This window comes from Micrasema longulum, unplaced genomic scaffold (genome assembly GCF_059751315.1).
Source record: "Micrasema longulum isolate JH-2025_06_02 unplaced genomic scaffold, ASM5975131v1 h1tg001763l, whole genome shotgun sequence".
NCBI classification, from domain to species: Eukaryota; Metazoa; Arthropoda; class Insecta; order Trichoptera; family Brachycentridae; genus Micrasema; species Micrasema longulum.
In genome coordinates this window covers 26,351-43,213 of record NW_028278938.1, presented here as the reverse complement: position 1 = coordinate 43,213, position 16,863 = coordinate 26,351, and the positions used below count along the sequence as shown (strand labels likewise).

At 30.9% G+C, this 16,863-nt stretch overlaps 1 protein-coding gene across 1 annotated transcript in view; it reads left to right on the top strand.

The window, feature by feature from the left end:
- The window catches only part of LOC148274087 (sphingosine kinase 2-like), a 52,059-nt gene that overhangs the window by 12,936 nt on the left and 22,260 nt on the right, over positions 1-16,863 (top strand). The window contains exon 2 of the mRNA XM_088237635.1: positions 1,280-1,379. Coding sequence (XP_088093761.1) covers positions 1,280-1,379 — 100 coding nt within the window. The remainder of the gene's footprint in view (positions 1-1,279; positions 1,380-16,863) is intronic.

The following is a 16,863-nucleotide window of genomic DNA, read 5'->3' as shown; positions in this document are numbered from 1 at the left end:
GTGATTAATCTTACCCTTCAGATGCTCGTCCAGGGACAATGAAATAACGCACCGTAAAATGAACTTTGTTGCAACTTCCAGTATGGTTGGTTAACGCGCCAACCACTACACTACAAGACGGACTTTTTACTCGATTTCGATCGAACACTCGTCCGAGATTCTAGTTCTATTTCACACACATTACAGTAAAAACGGTATACTCTCACAATGGTATTTTAAATCGACTTCTTGTACTCGGCAATAACTATTCTCATGTTGCTGATATTTTTTAGTTTATATAAATCAACTCTATTTAATAGTTTCAAAGATGGTGAAAGGCAATTTATATATGTTAGATTATTGTGCTTTCTATGTATACTTTTGTATGTTATTGTGTATTTACGTGTATACTTTTTTAGATCGTCATGTTTTTTTTTAGGATTTAAAATAATTTTGTTTTTCTTTGCATTTAATATGCTTTAAAAAAAAACTTTAACTCGTTGATCGCCGTATTGCAACACCGAGGTATTGCAATTGGGCTGTGTCGGCCACCGGTGGCTGACACCCTCATCTCCTCAAAAATCTTCTTAAAACTACCTCAAAACAAATTAAATAATTGTTTTTCGATCTAATATTAAATTAAAAACGTAAAAACATTTTTTGGACATTTTACGAAAATCATATTAACGATCAACGTGTTAAAAATTTAAATTTCACATGCACATATTCTTATTTTTTTTATAATCTATATTTAAGCATGTTTTTTATATGAAATTACTGTGTAAGTGTTTATGTTACATAATGCTTTAGATTTTTTTAAAAACATTATATTGAAGTGTTTATACAGGGTGTTCATTAAACCCTGTCACATCCGAAACCACGATGATCAGTATGAGCAAGAAGACATATTGGCACATTATTTTTTTTTTTAAGAACGAATAAAATTAAAAAATATATAATAACAAAAAAGCAAATGGTTTCTGACTTCTGCAAGGGAGAAACAGGGAAGGGGAAAATGGGGAGTCTGATACGCCAAAAGCGCACGGCCGCGATCCCCTCGCTTCTTCTTTGCAGAAGTAAGCAACCATTTGTTTTGTTTAATATTTTAAGTAAAAAATATTTTTTTTGTTCTAAATATTTAGGGTTTAAAGAACATCCTATATTCAATTTAATATGTATTTTTGTAAGGTATAAAGCACCGCGTGCCGTGTATAATAACAAATAAAAAATAACTGTATTAGTTATCTGCCCGGACACGGACTTAAATAGTACTAATATATTTTTTCTTTGATTTTTCTAGCGAACCCTATACCTCGAACCCCGTGCTGGCAAGTACACTTGCAATGGTGCGCGGTAAGACCACTCCAATGGACGTCATTAGAGTGGAAACTAAAACACAGGTAAAATCAATAATCAGTATTTAATATATCGTCAGAATTTGCAGAACATCTCGATATCTGGAACATGTCGCTTCCCAAGTATAAAGAGACGATGGATAATATTTAATATCTTGTACAATATTTCTGGATAGTATTTAATATCTTGTACACCCTTACTTTGATATATTAGGTATATGTGGGTGTATGTATGTTTGCATGTATGTGTGTATATATATGAATATATGCATATATGTGTATATGTATGAATCATAAGCGGTCCGCTCATAGAACGCATGGAGCCATTGGTTCCCCTAAATTTAGCCAAATAATGTTTATAAAATAGCATGTTTAATAAATTAAACTATCAGTCATAATAACTAACAGTTAAATTACTATAAACAAATAATGTAATAGTAATTTTATTTATAATCGCGATAAATTGCGGAAGAATTTTACAATCGCTTTTTTGAAAAATGTTAAAAAGCAACGCAGCTCACTAGCACATCCATTTACCAGGGCTGTCATGCGCGTACTGATCGGCGAGTACTTGCTACCGGCTGGATGGGTGTCGATTTAAAGAACGATCGCGGTGGAAGCAAATTCGAAATTCCGTTCCAGCGCCGTACTGAACGCGCAGTGCGGGCACAGGCGCAGACTTCGACTCTCACTACTCAACGGAAGCAATCGAAACATACCAATACATTATTTTCCATGTAGTTTAGATGCGATGCGAACCACTGTGAATGTAACGCCGCGCCGCGCCGCTCAGCACAGATGCGATTTTGATATTTTGGCGCTAAACATAATATTATAATTATTATTTTGTGGTGGAGTAGAAATACAAAATAAAATTTAGAATTTAATTCAAACATTATATCAATACAATGTTGATTTTTTTAATGAAAAAATTTATAATCTACTACATATTTTGATTTTTCGGGTTCAAATAATTATCTTTTTTTTTTGTTGAAAAGTCAAGTTTTTTAACAAGATAATATCAATTTTAGTTTCACTGCATTTTAGTCAAATAAAATATAACGCCACTAAATACTCGCAGTTATTTACTTAAGTATATATAGTGAATTTGGTTGATTTGTTATTTCAATTTATTACTAGATATGTGAAATTATAGCTATTATTTCTAATCATATTAGTGTTTAGTTTGTCCTAAATTTCTTAAGGACAGTATATATTATTATTTTATTATTTAAAAAAAATAAAAATATTTGCGTTCTTATGATTTACCCAAATATTTAATTTTGAGGGCCATTTTCAACGAGTTGTAAATAACTCACTATTAGAAAATGGGAATCGAGTTGGGGTAGAGTGGGATTCGAACCACGGACCTTTGGTCTGTGAGTCCGAGGCACTAGCCACAGGACCACAACCCGATTTTATGTTCCAATTACTTATATACTAATTGCTTCCCTAATCAAAAACCCCACCGCACGCCCCTCGTATGAATGTATATATATATATATATATATATATGTATGTATATGTTTATGTATATATATAATATTTCTATTTTTTTTAGTTTTTATATGCAACATTTTTATTTGATTTTTAATATGTATTTTCTTTAATTTTAAGATAGAATAAACAAATTAATTAGTTTGAGACCCCTGAAACATTATATATACAAGTAGTCATACTTGCTACCTGGATGGGTTCACGCTCATTCGTTTGTTCATAGGAAGTAAGTACTACTGACTTTGCAACAATGACCGATGAACCGGAGATTCAGTCTGTATAATAAACTCATATAAATGTCTAATTATTTTTATTTTTGCTGAAATTTTGTTCCTAACAATGTGTGCCCTATGTAAGATTTACGAACCTAAAATGCATATCTTTTTTACTACTTTTCTTCTATACTCCACTCTTTTACTATAAATCTTTTATTCTTTTTTTTACCATTCATTACTTTTACTGAGTTTAACCATAACAATTAACTATGTTTTCTTTATATTATATAACTTTGTATTTAACTTTAATTTTGTTAAAATTGGCTACGGCCGTTATCTATAATAATAAATAAATAAATGACTTTAACTTAAACTATACATTATTTTAACACATTGGTGTAAACTGTAACTATGTCGCTGCCAGATGGTCATTTTAAGTCGCAATTTTGTTTATTGTAAAATTACATTCCTCGGGTCTTCCTATCGGCTTCACTCGTTCAAAGAGCAATGTTTTTTTTTCAACAAACAAGTTACTTTTTTAAAACTTTCAAATTTTATATATCGAGTTTAACATTTTTAATATTTATTGAATTTAACTCTTCTGCTTTCACTGTCCCTTTGCAAATTATATGGCGGGCCTTTGTCGGATATTGCAAACATGAATGGTAGTAAAAACTGTATTTACTTATGTCGAAATATCCTATGTCCATTATAGTATTTTTTTTATTATTTTTCATCATCATCGTTCCCTTTCCGCACCTTATGGTGCTTGGGGCACTTCATCGGTACACCAATCGCAGCGTATCTTGATCATTTTTTTGTTATATGAAGGTAAGATGATCAGTCTTACACTTTAGGTACCAGTCCAGGGACTATGAAATATTCTAGTGTGAAAACACCCTTTTAAATAAATATTTCATATCAACCATGTCGGGAATCGGACCCGAGACCTCTTGCATGGCAGGCTAACGCGCTGACCAAGAAGAAGAAAAATTACGATTGACTTATTTAAAATTGGTTAGCTTAATTGAATTCTATGATTGTTATGAAAGTTATAAATGTATTTCACTTTTGAAAAGTCTTATACGGCCACATAATAAATCCAGTCATTTTGTGTCTCTAGCAGTCTAGCATCTTTATGTAGTAGCAATTTGACTATTTAATTTTCTAATGTTTTAATTAAATTAATATAAGTTTCGTTTGATAAATTCTGGAAGTTATAAAATATAATGCACATAGTATAATTGATTCTGAGAGAGATAAATAAATAATTCGTGAAGTATTAACAGGTACATAATATTTCAATATGTACATTGATTAGATTCTTTGACTTATTGTTCTTAATCGCTTACACAATTTTCTTTTCTTTTTTGTTTTCAATTTCAAAAATATATAGACCATGTACTGGATGAAAACTTTGCGGACGATTGTGATATAATACGACAATATCAAGCTTATTGTACACGAGCATTAGCTAAACATATTGATGGTGGCATGAAGATTTTAACAATGCTCTGTGGAAGTGAAGGACAGATTTTGTTCAGGTTCTATGCCCGCAGCAATAAACCATACACCATTCACGTCTAGATGCTGCCCTATTAACATATGTACGAGTGCATTTAGCCGTAAAATGTTACCACTGTAAAAAAAATAATTTCATTGTAATTTTTTTTCCATCTGTTTTACTATCTTTCTGAGTGTACGTATCGAGAGTCGGCCTAGTAATCGCTCGGTAGTTAAATACGGACGATCGTTAAGTATACCGTCTTGGTAATTGTCAAAAGTCAAATAAAAATCATGTTAAAGCGAGCATTTTTTGCTTGCGAGTTTATAATCGCTTTGAAGTGGGCACTTTTTTTATCAAAGAAGCCTGTTTAAAATATTAATTAGAACTATTTTAAATGTCAACGAAGTAAGGAACGCGGACTAAATTTTCGTGGTCGTTCATTGGTGCTATTCGATCATATGACGTCTAGATGACAAGTTAATAGAACATACCAAGGTAGATACAGATTGTACAGAAGTTATATGTACCGTCTCCATATGTACAAATGAAGATAGCGTCCATAATCGAGGCCCTGGGAGGGTTATTCAAAGTTCCCGTTCAAGGGACCTTAATTTACGAAGTTATATCTGCGCATCCAATAGATATTATTTCTTACAATATTTCAGTAGGTATTATATTTTTTTAAAAGAAAAAATGTATTTTAGGTATGTCTCCGTTATCGAAATGGCAACGTCCCCCACCTCTGCAGTGTATTTTTATAGAATATGATAAGTTATAATTATTATATATTGCAATAAATCGTAATTAACGAACCCATCCGTATGCTTATCTTGTTTGATAATGCGTAAAAAAACGTCGATACTCAATAGATTTGCAGATATGGCAAACAGGGTGTAATAAAGTAACGACAAATAAGAAATATGACCCGGATAAATGCTCGAGGGGCTCATAATAATATAAATATATCTTAAAAGAGATGAGAAAGAGAAGAGAGAAAGAAGATAACCTAGGAGATTCAAGGCCAGGTCATGTCATGCCAAGGTCATGTCATTGGCTAGTTTAAGATACTTCTTTAACTTTGTTTGAAACCGGTGTAGTATGTAGAATCATATTTATATAAGAGGGAATGGAAGAAAAGGAGAGAAAGAGAGAGTAAAAGAAAGGAGAATGGAAAGAAAGAAATAGGAAAAGAGGAAAGATTATGGAAGAAAAGGCTTCCTCTCTTCTTTTTTCTTTTTTCTTCTTCCTTTCTTTTTTTCAATATAAGTTGATTATTCTCAACATAGTCTAGAAAAATCCAAATATTAAAAATTTCCGCAACAAAAGTAATTTGAACCTTATTGACGTGAATGAACGTGGAATAGGTATGAAAGTTCCGGAAAATTGACGAGTGGGCAAGGAGGCAACCCGTTCTCAATATTTCGATCAAAAATGTTTTGAGTATGTCCAAATGTTTGCAGACAGGCTTGATGCCTAGACTTCCATATTCCCTTCTCAAAAATGTTTTTTTTCTCTGATGCAACAAATTAAGACTAAAATGATTTTTTTTTCAAAACGTAATTTAAGTTTTGGAGTGCGAATCAAATATAGGTCATAAATAATAAAATAAATAAAACAACTTTGTTTTTAACCGCTAATTTTTATTTTTCACCTTGTTACAACATTGTTAAAAAATCACAAAGACAAAGTCCATAAATATAATAAATCTGGAATATACCAATTAAATTGTATTGATTGCGATTCAATCTACATTGGAAAAACTAAAATAAATTTTAATATTTGAGTAAAAGAACACTTAAGATGCTTAAATAATAATAATTTTTCTGAATTCACAAATCATCTGATAGAAAATAATCATAACTTCAATAAAGACACTGGATTAAAAGTACTTCATGTTGAAAATGAAATATTTAAATTAGACAACTTAGAAATCTTAGAAATTAAAAAAGCGATTCATAATAAGAAAACAACTATTAATAACCAAATAAACAATATTTCATTTAGTCCTCTCCTGTCTTACTTCGAAAATAATGATATCAGATTACCACCCGTGTAAGGAAAAAGGAAAAAAAACACTTGATTTATTGGGTCTACGTGTAGTATTTAGTGAACATCGAAACACGATTTTTATTACGGGAGTAATCAATCGTTTTAACGCAACATTGTGAAAAAAAAGCAATCGCAAGAAATACAAGATTCGTGATGTTGTTCTACACAAATTTCAACGGCCACGAACAAATAAACATGAATCGTGACGTATTATGGGCGTAACCAATGGAATCACCGTTTTTGCAGGAATTCAAAATTACAATTTTAAAAGTGTTTTTTATGCTACTAATAATTATCATTTTTTTTATTTTTTATTGGACAGTAGTAATAGTCAAATCAGAGTGCATAAGGCTAAAAAATGTGAAAATACTACTAGTTGCCATCAGATAAGGTCCGTAGTCCCGTGTGATTGAGGCGGATAAATGACCCGTGTAGCTAAGAAACCCAGAGGGCAGAATTACGTACAATAATAATATGTAAGAATGCTAGAACATCATAACAATGTCATTATCTACCAAGGTTTTCTAACTATACCTACTCATTATTCTAGAAATATATGAACTTCCTGAGCACTGCATTGGTACATAAATTGCAGCGTATCTTGATACGTATGTATAAGGAAAAGTCAGACCGCGATTCCTCTTAATGATTTTTAAAAGTGTTTATGTTCTTATTGTTAGGTAAGTAATTTAATCAATTATGTGTTGTTTTTATTTGTTTGTTTAATTATATTTTTCTGTATCCGGGCGGATAAAGAACACATTTCTGTATGTGAAATAGAACCAGAATCCTGGACGAGTGTTTTGACTCGATGGCTGTTCTTGGGTAAAAATCCTGAAAAATGAAAATTCATTGAATGAAAGGAGAAACGTGCGCCTCGTAGTGTAGCGGTTGGTGTGTTTACCTACCATGCTCGAGGTCCCGGGTTCAATTTCTGTAAAGGTTTACATGAATTATTTGTTTTTCAAGGTGGTTTTACACTGAATTATTTTATTGTTCCTGGACTGGGACCTGAAGCGTAATACTGATAATCTTCATGTAACAGATGATCAAAATACGCTGCATTTGGTTCACCAATGCAGTTCTCTATGCAACTACGGGTGCGTAAAAGGGAATTATGATAATGATGATTTTATTTGTCTTGCTTAATTACATAATAATTTGTTGGGTATTACCTACCTTTATGCAAGTAAGTACGTAACGTCTGATTGTTTAATAACCCTGTGTTAATGTATTAGTGCCTGTCGGTGAACCAAGTTAACATACAATGCTTTATTTTGTTAGTATGCACATTAAATTGTTTTATACAAAAACTTATTGTTACGTACACATAAAGCAAAAGTTATTAATCATTTCAATAAACTGTACCTAAAAATCACATTACTCATTTTATTTTCTGGTCATACCAAGCCTTTTTTGGTCGTCCTCGTCCTAAGTTATTCTTACTCGAAATGTATGTAATATCATTTTAACACTTTCAAACCTGAAGCAATTCCTGTTGGTATAGAAAATATTGTTATTATTTATTTATATATCAACGGTTCAAAGAACCTTTTACAATAATTTTTTTACATAAATAATCACAGCAGTGAATAATTCATTATGTAATATATAATATAAAATATAACTATATAATTCAACTGAATAATTAAAACTAAACAAATTAGTTAAAGTAAAATATTTTTTTGAAAAACTGCAAAAAAGTAAAAAAGAAACATAACATATCTTAGATGATAAATAAAAGATAACAATGAAAGTGAGAAAATCTTATGTTCTAAATATAAATATAACAAAGTAAAACTGATAATAATTTAACATAAACATAAAGTGGCTAGTATTTAGCTAGGTAATAATAAAAAATAAAAATAATGCTACAATAATACTTTATAAATAATACGTTTTTTGGATCAATATGAAAGCTTAACTAATCTTAATTACACCTTTATTTTATCAGATAGTTCGAAGAAGTTGGAATTTGGAAATAAATCCACAAATGTATAATTTATAAATAAAGAAATAAACAAAAATGCGTATCCAAGAAAACAAAGTTAAATGAAATAATATATTTTAAAATAAATTAATTCCTTTTCTAAAAAATAACGAGTGAGATGACATTTTAATGCATTAACAGAGTTCCTATTGAAATTATCAAATATGTTTTCAAACTTATTTCCATACCCATGTATTCTGGTTATAGGTGAAATTATTATGTGTGTACTAAAGGAATTATTTAAATTATTTTATTTTGTTTTTTTATAAACAATGGGTCCCCAACTGATAACCAACCGACAGCAGGTATACTACACACGACTACAGTTCGCACGAACTATGCACAGAACTCTCCTCTGATTCGCTTGGCGCGTAATTATAATGTATTTTTCAATATCATAGATATATTTATCTACAGTAAACCCACTTTTAAAATAAGAATTAAAAAACTAATATTTGAAAAAAAAATAGTTTCTCAAAAAAAAAAATATTGTTACATCATAAATTTAAGGTGTTTCCATTCACTCATATCAATCACACACTCACCCTGTTTATAAACCCACCTTCACACCCATATACACTAACACGCATATTATTATACATACTGAAACCACACTCCACTCACTTACCCACGCATCCTCACACACAAAAACTCGCACACATGCACTTCTACATGTATTAATATCTAACTGAGCTGGATTTTTATAATTGTATTTATGTGGAAAACTGATCTGGCTTTATTTTATGTTTTTTTTATAATGTTGTGTATATTTTTTTTTATATCGCTGTTATTTTTCTGAATAAACGAAAATAAAAATAAAAAAAATAAAAAAAGAACATTAATTTAAAATGTGTTATTATCCTTCAATACATGTTTATTCAGATTATTTGAATTTTACTGAAATATATTTAAAACTTTCCTTACGTATCATTTATGGGGACGACAGAAATTCGCTCCAAAACAAACAAACCGGCAAGAAGCCAGCTGTCAAAGTTAAAAACGAACTTATATGCGTAATGCTGCTTACCAATGTATACAAAAAAATAGAGACATACTAAGGGGTTCCAGTAATGATATAATAAACCAGCCGCTTTCGAATTTCTGTAGGTACGAGAGTAAAAGAAACTTAAAATTGGTCTATATTCTTAGAGTATATACTCTTAAGTCTATTTTGGTAATTATTGTTTTTTTGGCATTTAATTTTGTCTTTTTAATGTTTTCAATACCTATTATTATTATAAGTATTGATTTGAATTGTTTAAGCATCATCCAAAAACAACACATATAACAAAAAATGTCTTGCTTAAACACTCTCCTAAACAATTCCTAGCTATTCGGGACATTTAACAATAAACCCCCGTATATTGTAGAAGCAGTGAAATAAACAAATAAATGCTATTTTTTATACATTTTACGGTAAATGAGTAATGCTATTGAATGCAATGGAACATTACTATCGTAAAATTTGTTTTGAAATCGCATAAATTTGTTCCTTGACTTAATTGACATAAAAGGTCATTAATGAAACCTTCTATTATACATTAAGCTAATTAAAACGTCATTTTACACTACGATTTTAAGTAAACACTGATCACCCGTAAAATTAATAAGAGACATTGATTATCTTAATTAGGTGGGTACTAAAAAATAATTTACACCGTTGACTCAATAAAGGCAGATTGGGGCGACCAATCCATCAACAATATTTTGAACATGTCCGAATGTTTGTAGACATGGCTGGATTTCTTTCCCTAGATATTTTTGTGAATTTAATGGTGAATATTTTAAATATAAAAAAAAACATTTTTCTCAACAGCTATTTTAAAACCGTTTTTGTTTTGAAACTGTTTAAACAGTTAAAAAAAATAAACTGTTGCTGTAAAAATCTCAACTAATATTATTATTCACAAGTTAAACTGCTTCGTAAATCTGTTTCTAAAAATAACAGTTTAAACCAGCGTAGGCAACGCCGTAGCCGCCCTCCCTTATCCTACGAAAAACTAGTCAGGATGTGTGGAACTGTTACTAAATTATCAAATTTAGTGGTGGCTATGGGTTTTGCCGACACTGCTCTAAACTTTTATTTTAGAAACAGTTTCACACATCCTGACTAGTTTTTTTATACAAGTAACAGTTTGATGTATTTTTGTAAAACTGTTTCAGAAGTTGCTTGAACAATTTTTTTTCTTAACTCCGCTTTTGACTGTTGTTTAGAAACCGTTTCTCAAAACAGTTTAATTTGTGAAACAGTAACTTTTACTGCTACGTGTTTTAAATAATCGAAGTCACTTTATTTTTCAGTTATACATCGACCCGTTTCAAGGTTACTTCCTCATTATTCGGACTTACTACTTATACTAACTTAATATTTCCTACATAGGTAAAATATGTGCCTACTGCTAATACAATAATTCGAATAAAGTGCTTTGAAATAAACTAAAATGCATTTTTTTGCCATAATTTTACCAAAAAAGAGTTATATTTCATAATTTAATCAATACCATCGCGTCAACCGATTTAAGTGCTAAATTTGCTATGAAACAGTCACAATATACGAAAAATAAACATATATTTATTAATATACACGGCACGCAGTGCCTTTTACCTTAAAAAGATACATATTAAAAATAATATAAACATTTAAATTTATTTCAACAGAGAGGGAAAAAGTTTTCGAGAAGAAATTTGGAAGTCTAGGCATTTACAGGGCTTATGACCTGTCATTGGCTGGTTTAAGTGGCCACTTTACACACTGTATTTCAATATAATGTGAAAAACTTAAAAATTAAGTTTTATTTTACATAAATACTATATATATACACAGCAGTTTTGTATAAAGAACATATTTACATATAAAAAAATAATTAAACAATGTGCAGATAAAATTTTAAAAGGAAAAGAATTTATATATATTTTTCTTTAAAAGGTACAACATATAAGTATATTAAATACGGTAAAATTCATTGTCTCAAATTTAAAAAAAAAAATTGCAATAATAATGACAATTAAAGTTATATAATAAATAAGTATACACGTAAATATGGTACACAATAGTACCCATACAAAAGTAGACATAGAAAGCACTTTAATCTAAAAAATGTATAGTACCGTTCATCATCTTTGAAATGATTAAATAGAGTTGATTTATATAAGCTATACTTTAAGTGAAAAATATCGGCAACGTTAGAATAGTAATTGCCGAAAACATGGAGTAGGTTCAGAATAGCATTATACGAGTATACGGTTCGCGAATTGTTGCAACTAAACTAAGTCATTCGTCCAGGTACCTTGAAGTTAGTGAGTGCTAATAGATTGGTTTGTTAGAGTTGCTTCCACACGGCTACTGAAAATCTCAATTTGCGCATGTGCGGACTTGTGAATTCAGTACTGATCGACCGCCTTTTAGGAATCAACAGACTTAAGCAGTTCTTCATTTCAGAATTAGATGGAGCGCGGTGAATTTTACCTTATTCCACGCATAACTGCGCAGGCGTACGTATTATAACATATACATACATTGTGAATAATACATGATGCATAACATTACTTCTTGCGTTCATTGTTTGTATTTCTTACAAATAGGTTTTTTTTGTTTTAAATTGAAATAATTATTAGGAAATATTCTTTACATTGTAATAACTGACGAATTTACATATTACATCTTTTTCACATATCGAGCGATTCTTCTTGCTTTCGTAAATTGTCACCTTTGGTCTACCGAAGTTACGCAAGTCAGATATTTTTTGCCAAAGCAATGTTGATGTTTTAAAAACGATCGTAACAATGTAATATACCATTACAATTTCTGTTTTATTTTTTACTGACGCCGATGCCATAAACTAAAACTTGAAACAAGCCGGTTGATTATTGGTTATCGTTTTAAATAAATAAATTAGGAATGAAAAACTGCTGTGAAAAAAATATTGTATTAATTGTATGTATCGTAATATTATTTGTCTACTAAGCTTAAGCTAAGCAGAAACAATATAAAACTGACAGTGTTCTCTAAAAATACTAAAATAAGTGAGCTCGTAGCCAGCTTTCTGCACTCCTGGCTCTGCGCCGTTTTCACTGTCTTTCGGCAAACCTTCGAATATCATACGACTGTCTTATTATAATTTGTGAAAGTCTGTAAGGGTTTGATTATTTCTTAGTGTCTACAATCTACGTCTCTACTTATTCGAGAATATAATATATCTTATTATTAATATTTAAAGCATTAACTTTGTGGTAAAACATTTTATTAAATGTTTGTATATAACCACTTACCGACTTTTCCATGTCTACCGGTTTCAAAACGTACCAATACCGTACAAATATTTAATAACATATAATAAATCGGGCTGTGGTCCTGTGACTAGTGTCTCGGACTCACGGACCGAAGGTCTGTGATTCGAATCCCACTCTACCCCAACTTGATTCCATTTTCTAATCGTGAGTTATTTACAACTCGTTGAAAATGGCCCTCAAAATTAAATATTTGGGTAAATCATAAGATCGCAAATATTTATTTTTAATAAAAAAAACAAAATAAAAAAAATATTAAAAAAAAAACATTTAGTAAAATGTTTGATCAAAAAGTAAATAAGTACTTTAAATAAAAATAAGGATTTATCTATATTTATCAATATAGTCAGTTAAAGTATTATATTCCGAAAGAAGACTAAAAATATTCAATCGTTTTGACAAATTGATAAATCATATTACCGGAATTTTAATTTGATGAATTTAAATTTAAACTTGTGATGCGGGTGATGGATTTCTCCGGTTTCGTAGTATTGTAATACAAAATATTATTTTTTACCCACGGGAATTAATTCAGGTCGAAAGGGGTTGAGCAATGTTTCCTAATCGTAGCTGAAATATTGATTGGTAATGAGAGAGCTATTTTCTCGATAACCTGAGCTAGAATACTACTACTACTACACGGCTAATCTTAGTTTCACAGAAACAAACCAGCATTGCAATAGTTACAACGAGAAGGTCACTCGACACGTTTGTGCACGATATTATTTGTGTACATATTTTTATATAATGCCAGTACCAAACCGGAACTTGCAACTTGCGTAGTGCAGAGGTAGGCTTGCAGTATTTAAAGTGCATATTTATTTCGTTTGGTCAGAAGGCACGTTTATGTTCTTCTAGGCATTGCTTGCTCGCAGATTTTTCTTTGTAAAAATGTATATGTTGTCTTACTAAAGTCTCGTAAAATATAAATTGTAGAGAAGTTATAAAAGTGAAATATTACTTTTATTTTATTTGGGAAATCAGCAGTTCTACATACATATTTATAGTAAACAAACAGATATAGTGTATAAACTCAGAACTAATAACAGATTTCTACAAAGTATACAAAGTTAGTAAAGAAAATATATTACATATCAAATAAATACACATATAAGTTTATGCATATAAAAATGTTATTTTCATATACTCGTAAATATTTTTTAATAATCAAAGAATTTTTTAATATTTTTTTTTAAGAGCAGTAAGTTATTGTAAATTGGGCGAGATTAGGACAAGAATGCTTAAAGAGAGGATAAGGAGGGGAAGCGAGATTATTATTATTATTTTTTTTAAATTTATTTGGAAGTTCAACAAGAATACATAAAACACATATATTTTTAAAGTAAGCATTACTAACGTTCTTTATATATATTCTCAATTATAGAACTCCACCATATTTCATAAATTATATAAAATAAGTGTGTAAAATCAATTTAAGTAATAATATAGATTGAGTTTAGTGAAATATAAGAATAAAGATTGAGTTAAAGAAATAAAATTGAGATGTACATATTTATTATTATAATGTCTACCAATTTACATAATGCATTTTTAGTGTAAATTTTATATCTGACAGAGTGGTGTTTGTGTAATCTATATCTTAAAATTTGTATTGTACGCTAAAAAAGTCCTACGAAAAAAAGCATTTTTAACATACCATGTTTTACTTATTGGTACATGAAACAGGTGGTACCGTCTTCAAATCCTGGCTGGCACATGTATTGTTATTAAACTAAGTAGTTCTGTACAGTCAACTATTCCTGTCATAATTTTGTAAAGCAGTAGTTAGGCCGCACACACTCTGCGGTATTGTAAAGAAGTGATTCCATTGTAGGTGGTTTTTTAAGGATTTGGATTTGGTTTTAATACGGATAACTTATATGGCGCTATTTCCGTATTTTAATACCTCACGTGCGCTTTATAGAAGTGATTCTATGCAATTTGATTTAAAATTTAAGCATAAAAAATAAAGTATAAACATCAATTTTATATCATCATCTGGGGTGCTATTCTGAACCACTCTAGCGGCACGAGAAAACGGTTTTTGTCGTGTATTTTCTATGTTTTGGATGTATTTTTTATGTAATACACGATATAATATGGCCGCGAGAGCGTTTGGAATACCAGCCCTGGACAACACGTAGCGCCATGCGTGCACCATATTATGATTAATCATAAATTTATTTATGCAACGTCTCGCAGCAGTCTCCTGCAATGATCTCTTCCCTTGGACAAAATCCGATTATGAATATTTCTCCCACAGATGGCTTTCGTTTTGGTGAACTTAATGTATTATTTTCATTCGGGACATTGAAAACTCTTGGAGCCACAAATGAAAAATTTATTTGACCAAAAGTCGTACTTGTTTTAGGTAAGTTTTAAGTACTAATTCAAATTACAGGAAAACCTTATTTTTTATTTATTTTATTTTTGCACCACAACAGGCCAGGAGGCCCAATTACAGCGGTGAATTACATCACAGAACACCCAGGCTTGAGAAAAATCACATTTTAATTTTTGTGTTCTCACCGGGAATCGAACCCGGAACCTTCCGTCTGTGAGTCAAGCGTCTTGACCACTACACCACGGAGGCCGCCTTATATGAGCATTCTGCTGATATCTCATATAGCCGCATGACCAGAAATTTGTCAATGCCTTCATGAATTAAAACAAAGTCTCAGACATTGAGATATAAAATAATATAGAGAAAACACTCCATACATATCCGAGCTAAAAAGTCGTCCCCAAAGGAAAGGGAATGGCCAGCGGAGGGAGCGAGTGTCGCACGTCATATCACGTCGACTTTGGCAAGCAAAACACGTAGAACAGTAAAAAGCACTGACTGTTTACATCGGTCTACTGTAAGTTATATTCAGTATGTCGCTCCCTTTCGCATACGCGTCACCTTTGTTTATCGTTTCACTATACGCCCGACTAACTGAGCATGACAGAGACAGGAGATAGATTACGACTGGTAACATATTAATAACACATTTTTAAACATTCAAATAGCTATTTTAAACAAGTATTTGATTGAGATAAAAACATTACTTGAAAGGTTATACCATCACTTTTTTATCTTTTCCAGATCGATTTGTGCAGTATCTTAGCGTACATATAGGCATTTTAGTAATTGCGAGGAGAAAAGTAGCCGAGACTGCTCGCAACAGCCTAAACTCCGTTTTATCAAACATATGCCGATTGGCCGCGGGTTAAGGGGCCATATTTCAAACGCTCATGCTTACTCTAGTTATATACCTCAATGGTCTCAGATAGGAAAGTTAGGGGACATCGAAGCATCATAAGTATTTTTTTTTTACATGTACCATATTATAATCATGCAATTCTTTCATTTGCTGATTTTTGTGAAGTAAAAGAGCTGAAGATTTGTTTGTACAGCTTCTTAGACCGCGACCGGTTGGTTTTATTCGACAATATTCACTCACATTAATAAAGGTTTGATTTCTACTTTTAAAAAATCACGGATCGAAGAATTGATATTCAAAAAGTCTTTTAGGTCCATATCCTAGACTTCCATATTCCCTGCCTAAAAACAAGTTGATTTATTTGATATAATATCGTCCCCGTTCAGACAAGTCAATAACCCTAAAAATGTCAGTTTTGATTGAAATATGTCATTCGAAGCGCAAACTTGTGTTATTGAAGAGGCAAATGTCCCCAAGGTAATTTAGTTGGAAAAAAATGCGTAAATCCGAAATTTTTGTTTTTTACTATGTGATTTTATATCATTATATCGCACCTTTAGAACGAAAACGACTTAACTATAAAAAAACCTTAAAATGAGTTAAGATCACAAAACGACATAAATTAACATTATCCATCTTTCTGCATTTAAAAAAAATACATCATTCGGGTGGGAATAGAACAAAACCGTTACATCGGTCTCTTTGTGACTCAGAGAATTTAGGTTTCGTGTCAGTATGGAAGAGGCGTTATTAGTGTTGTGTTTATATTGCAGTGTAA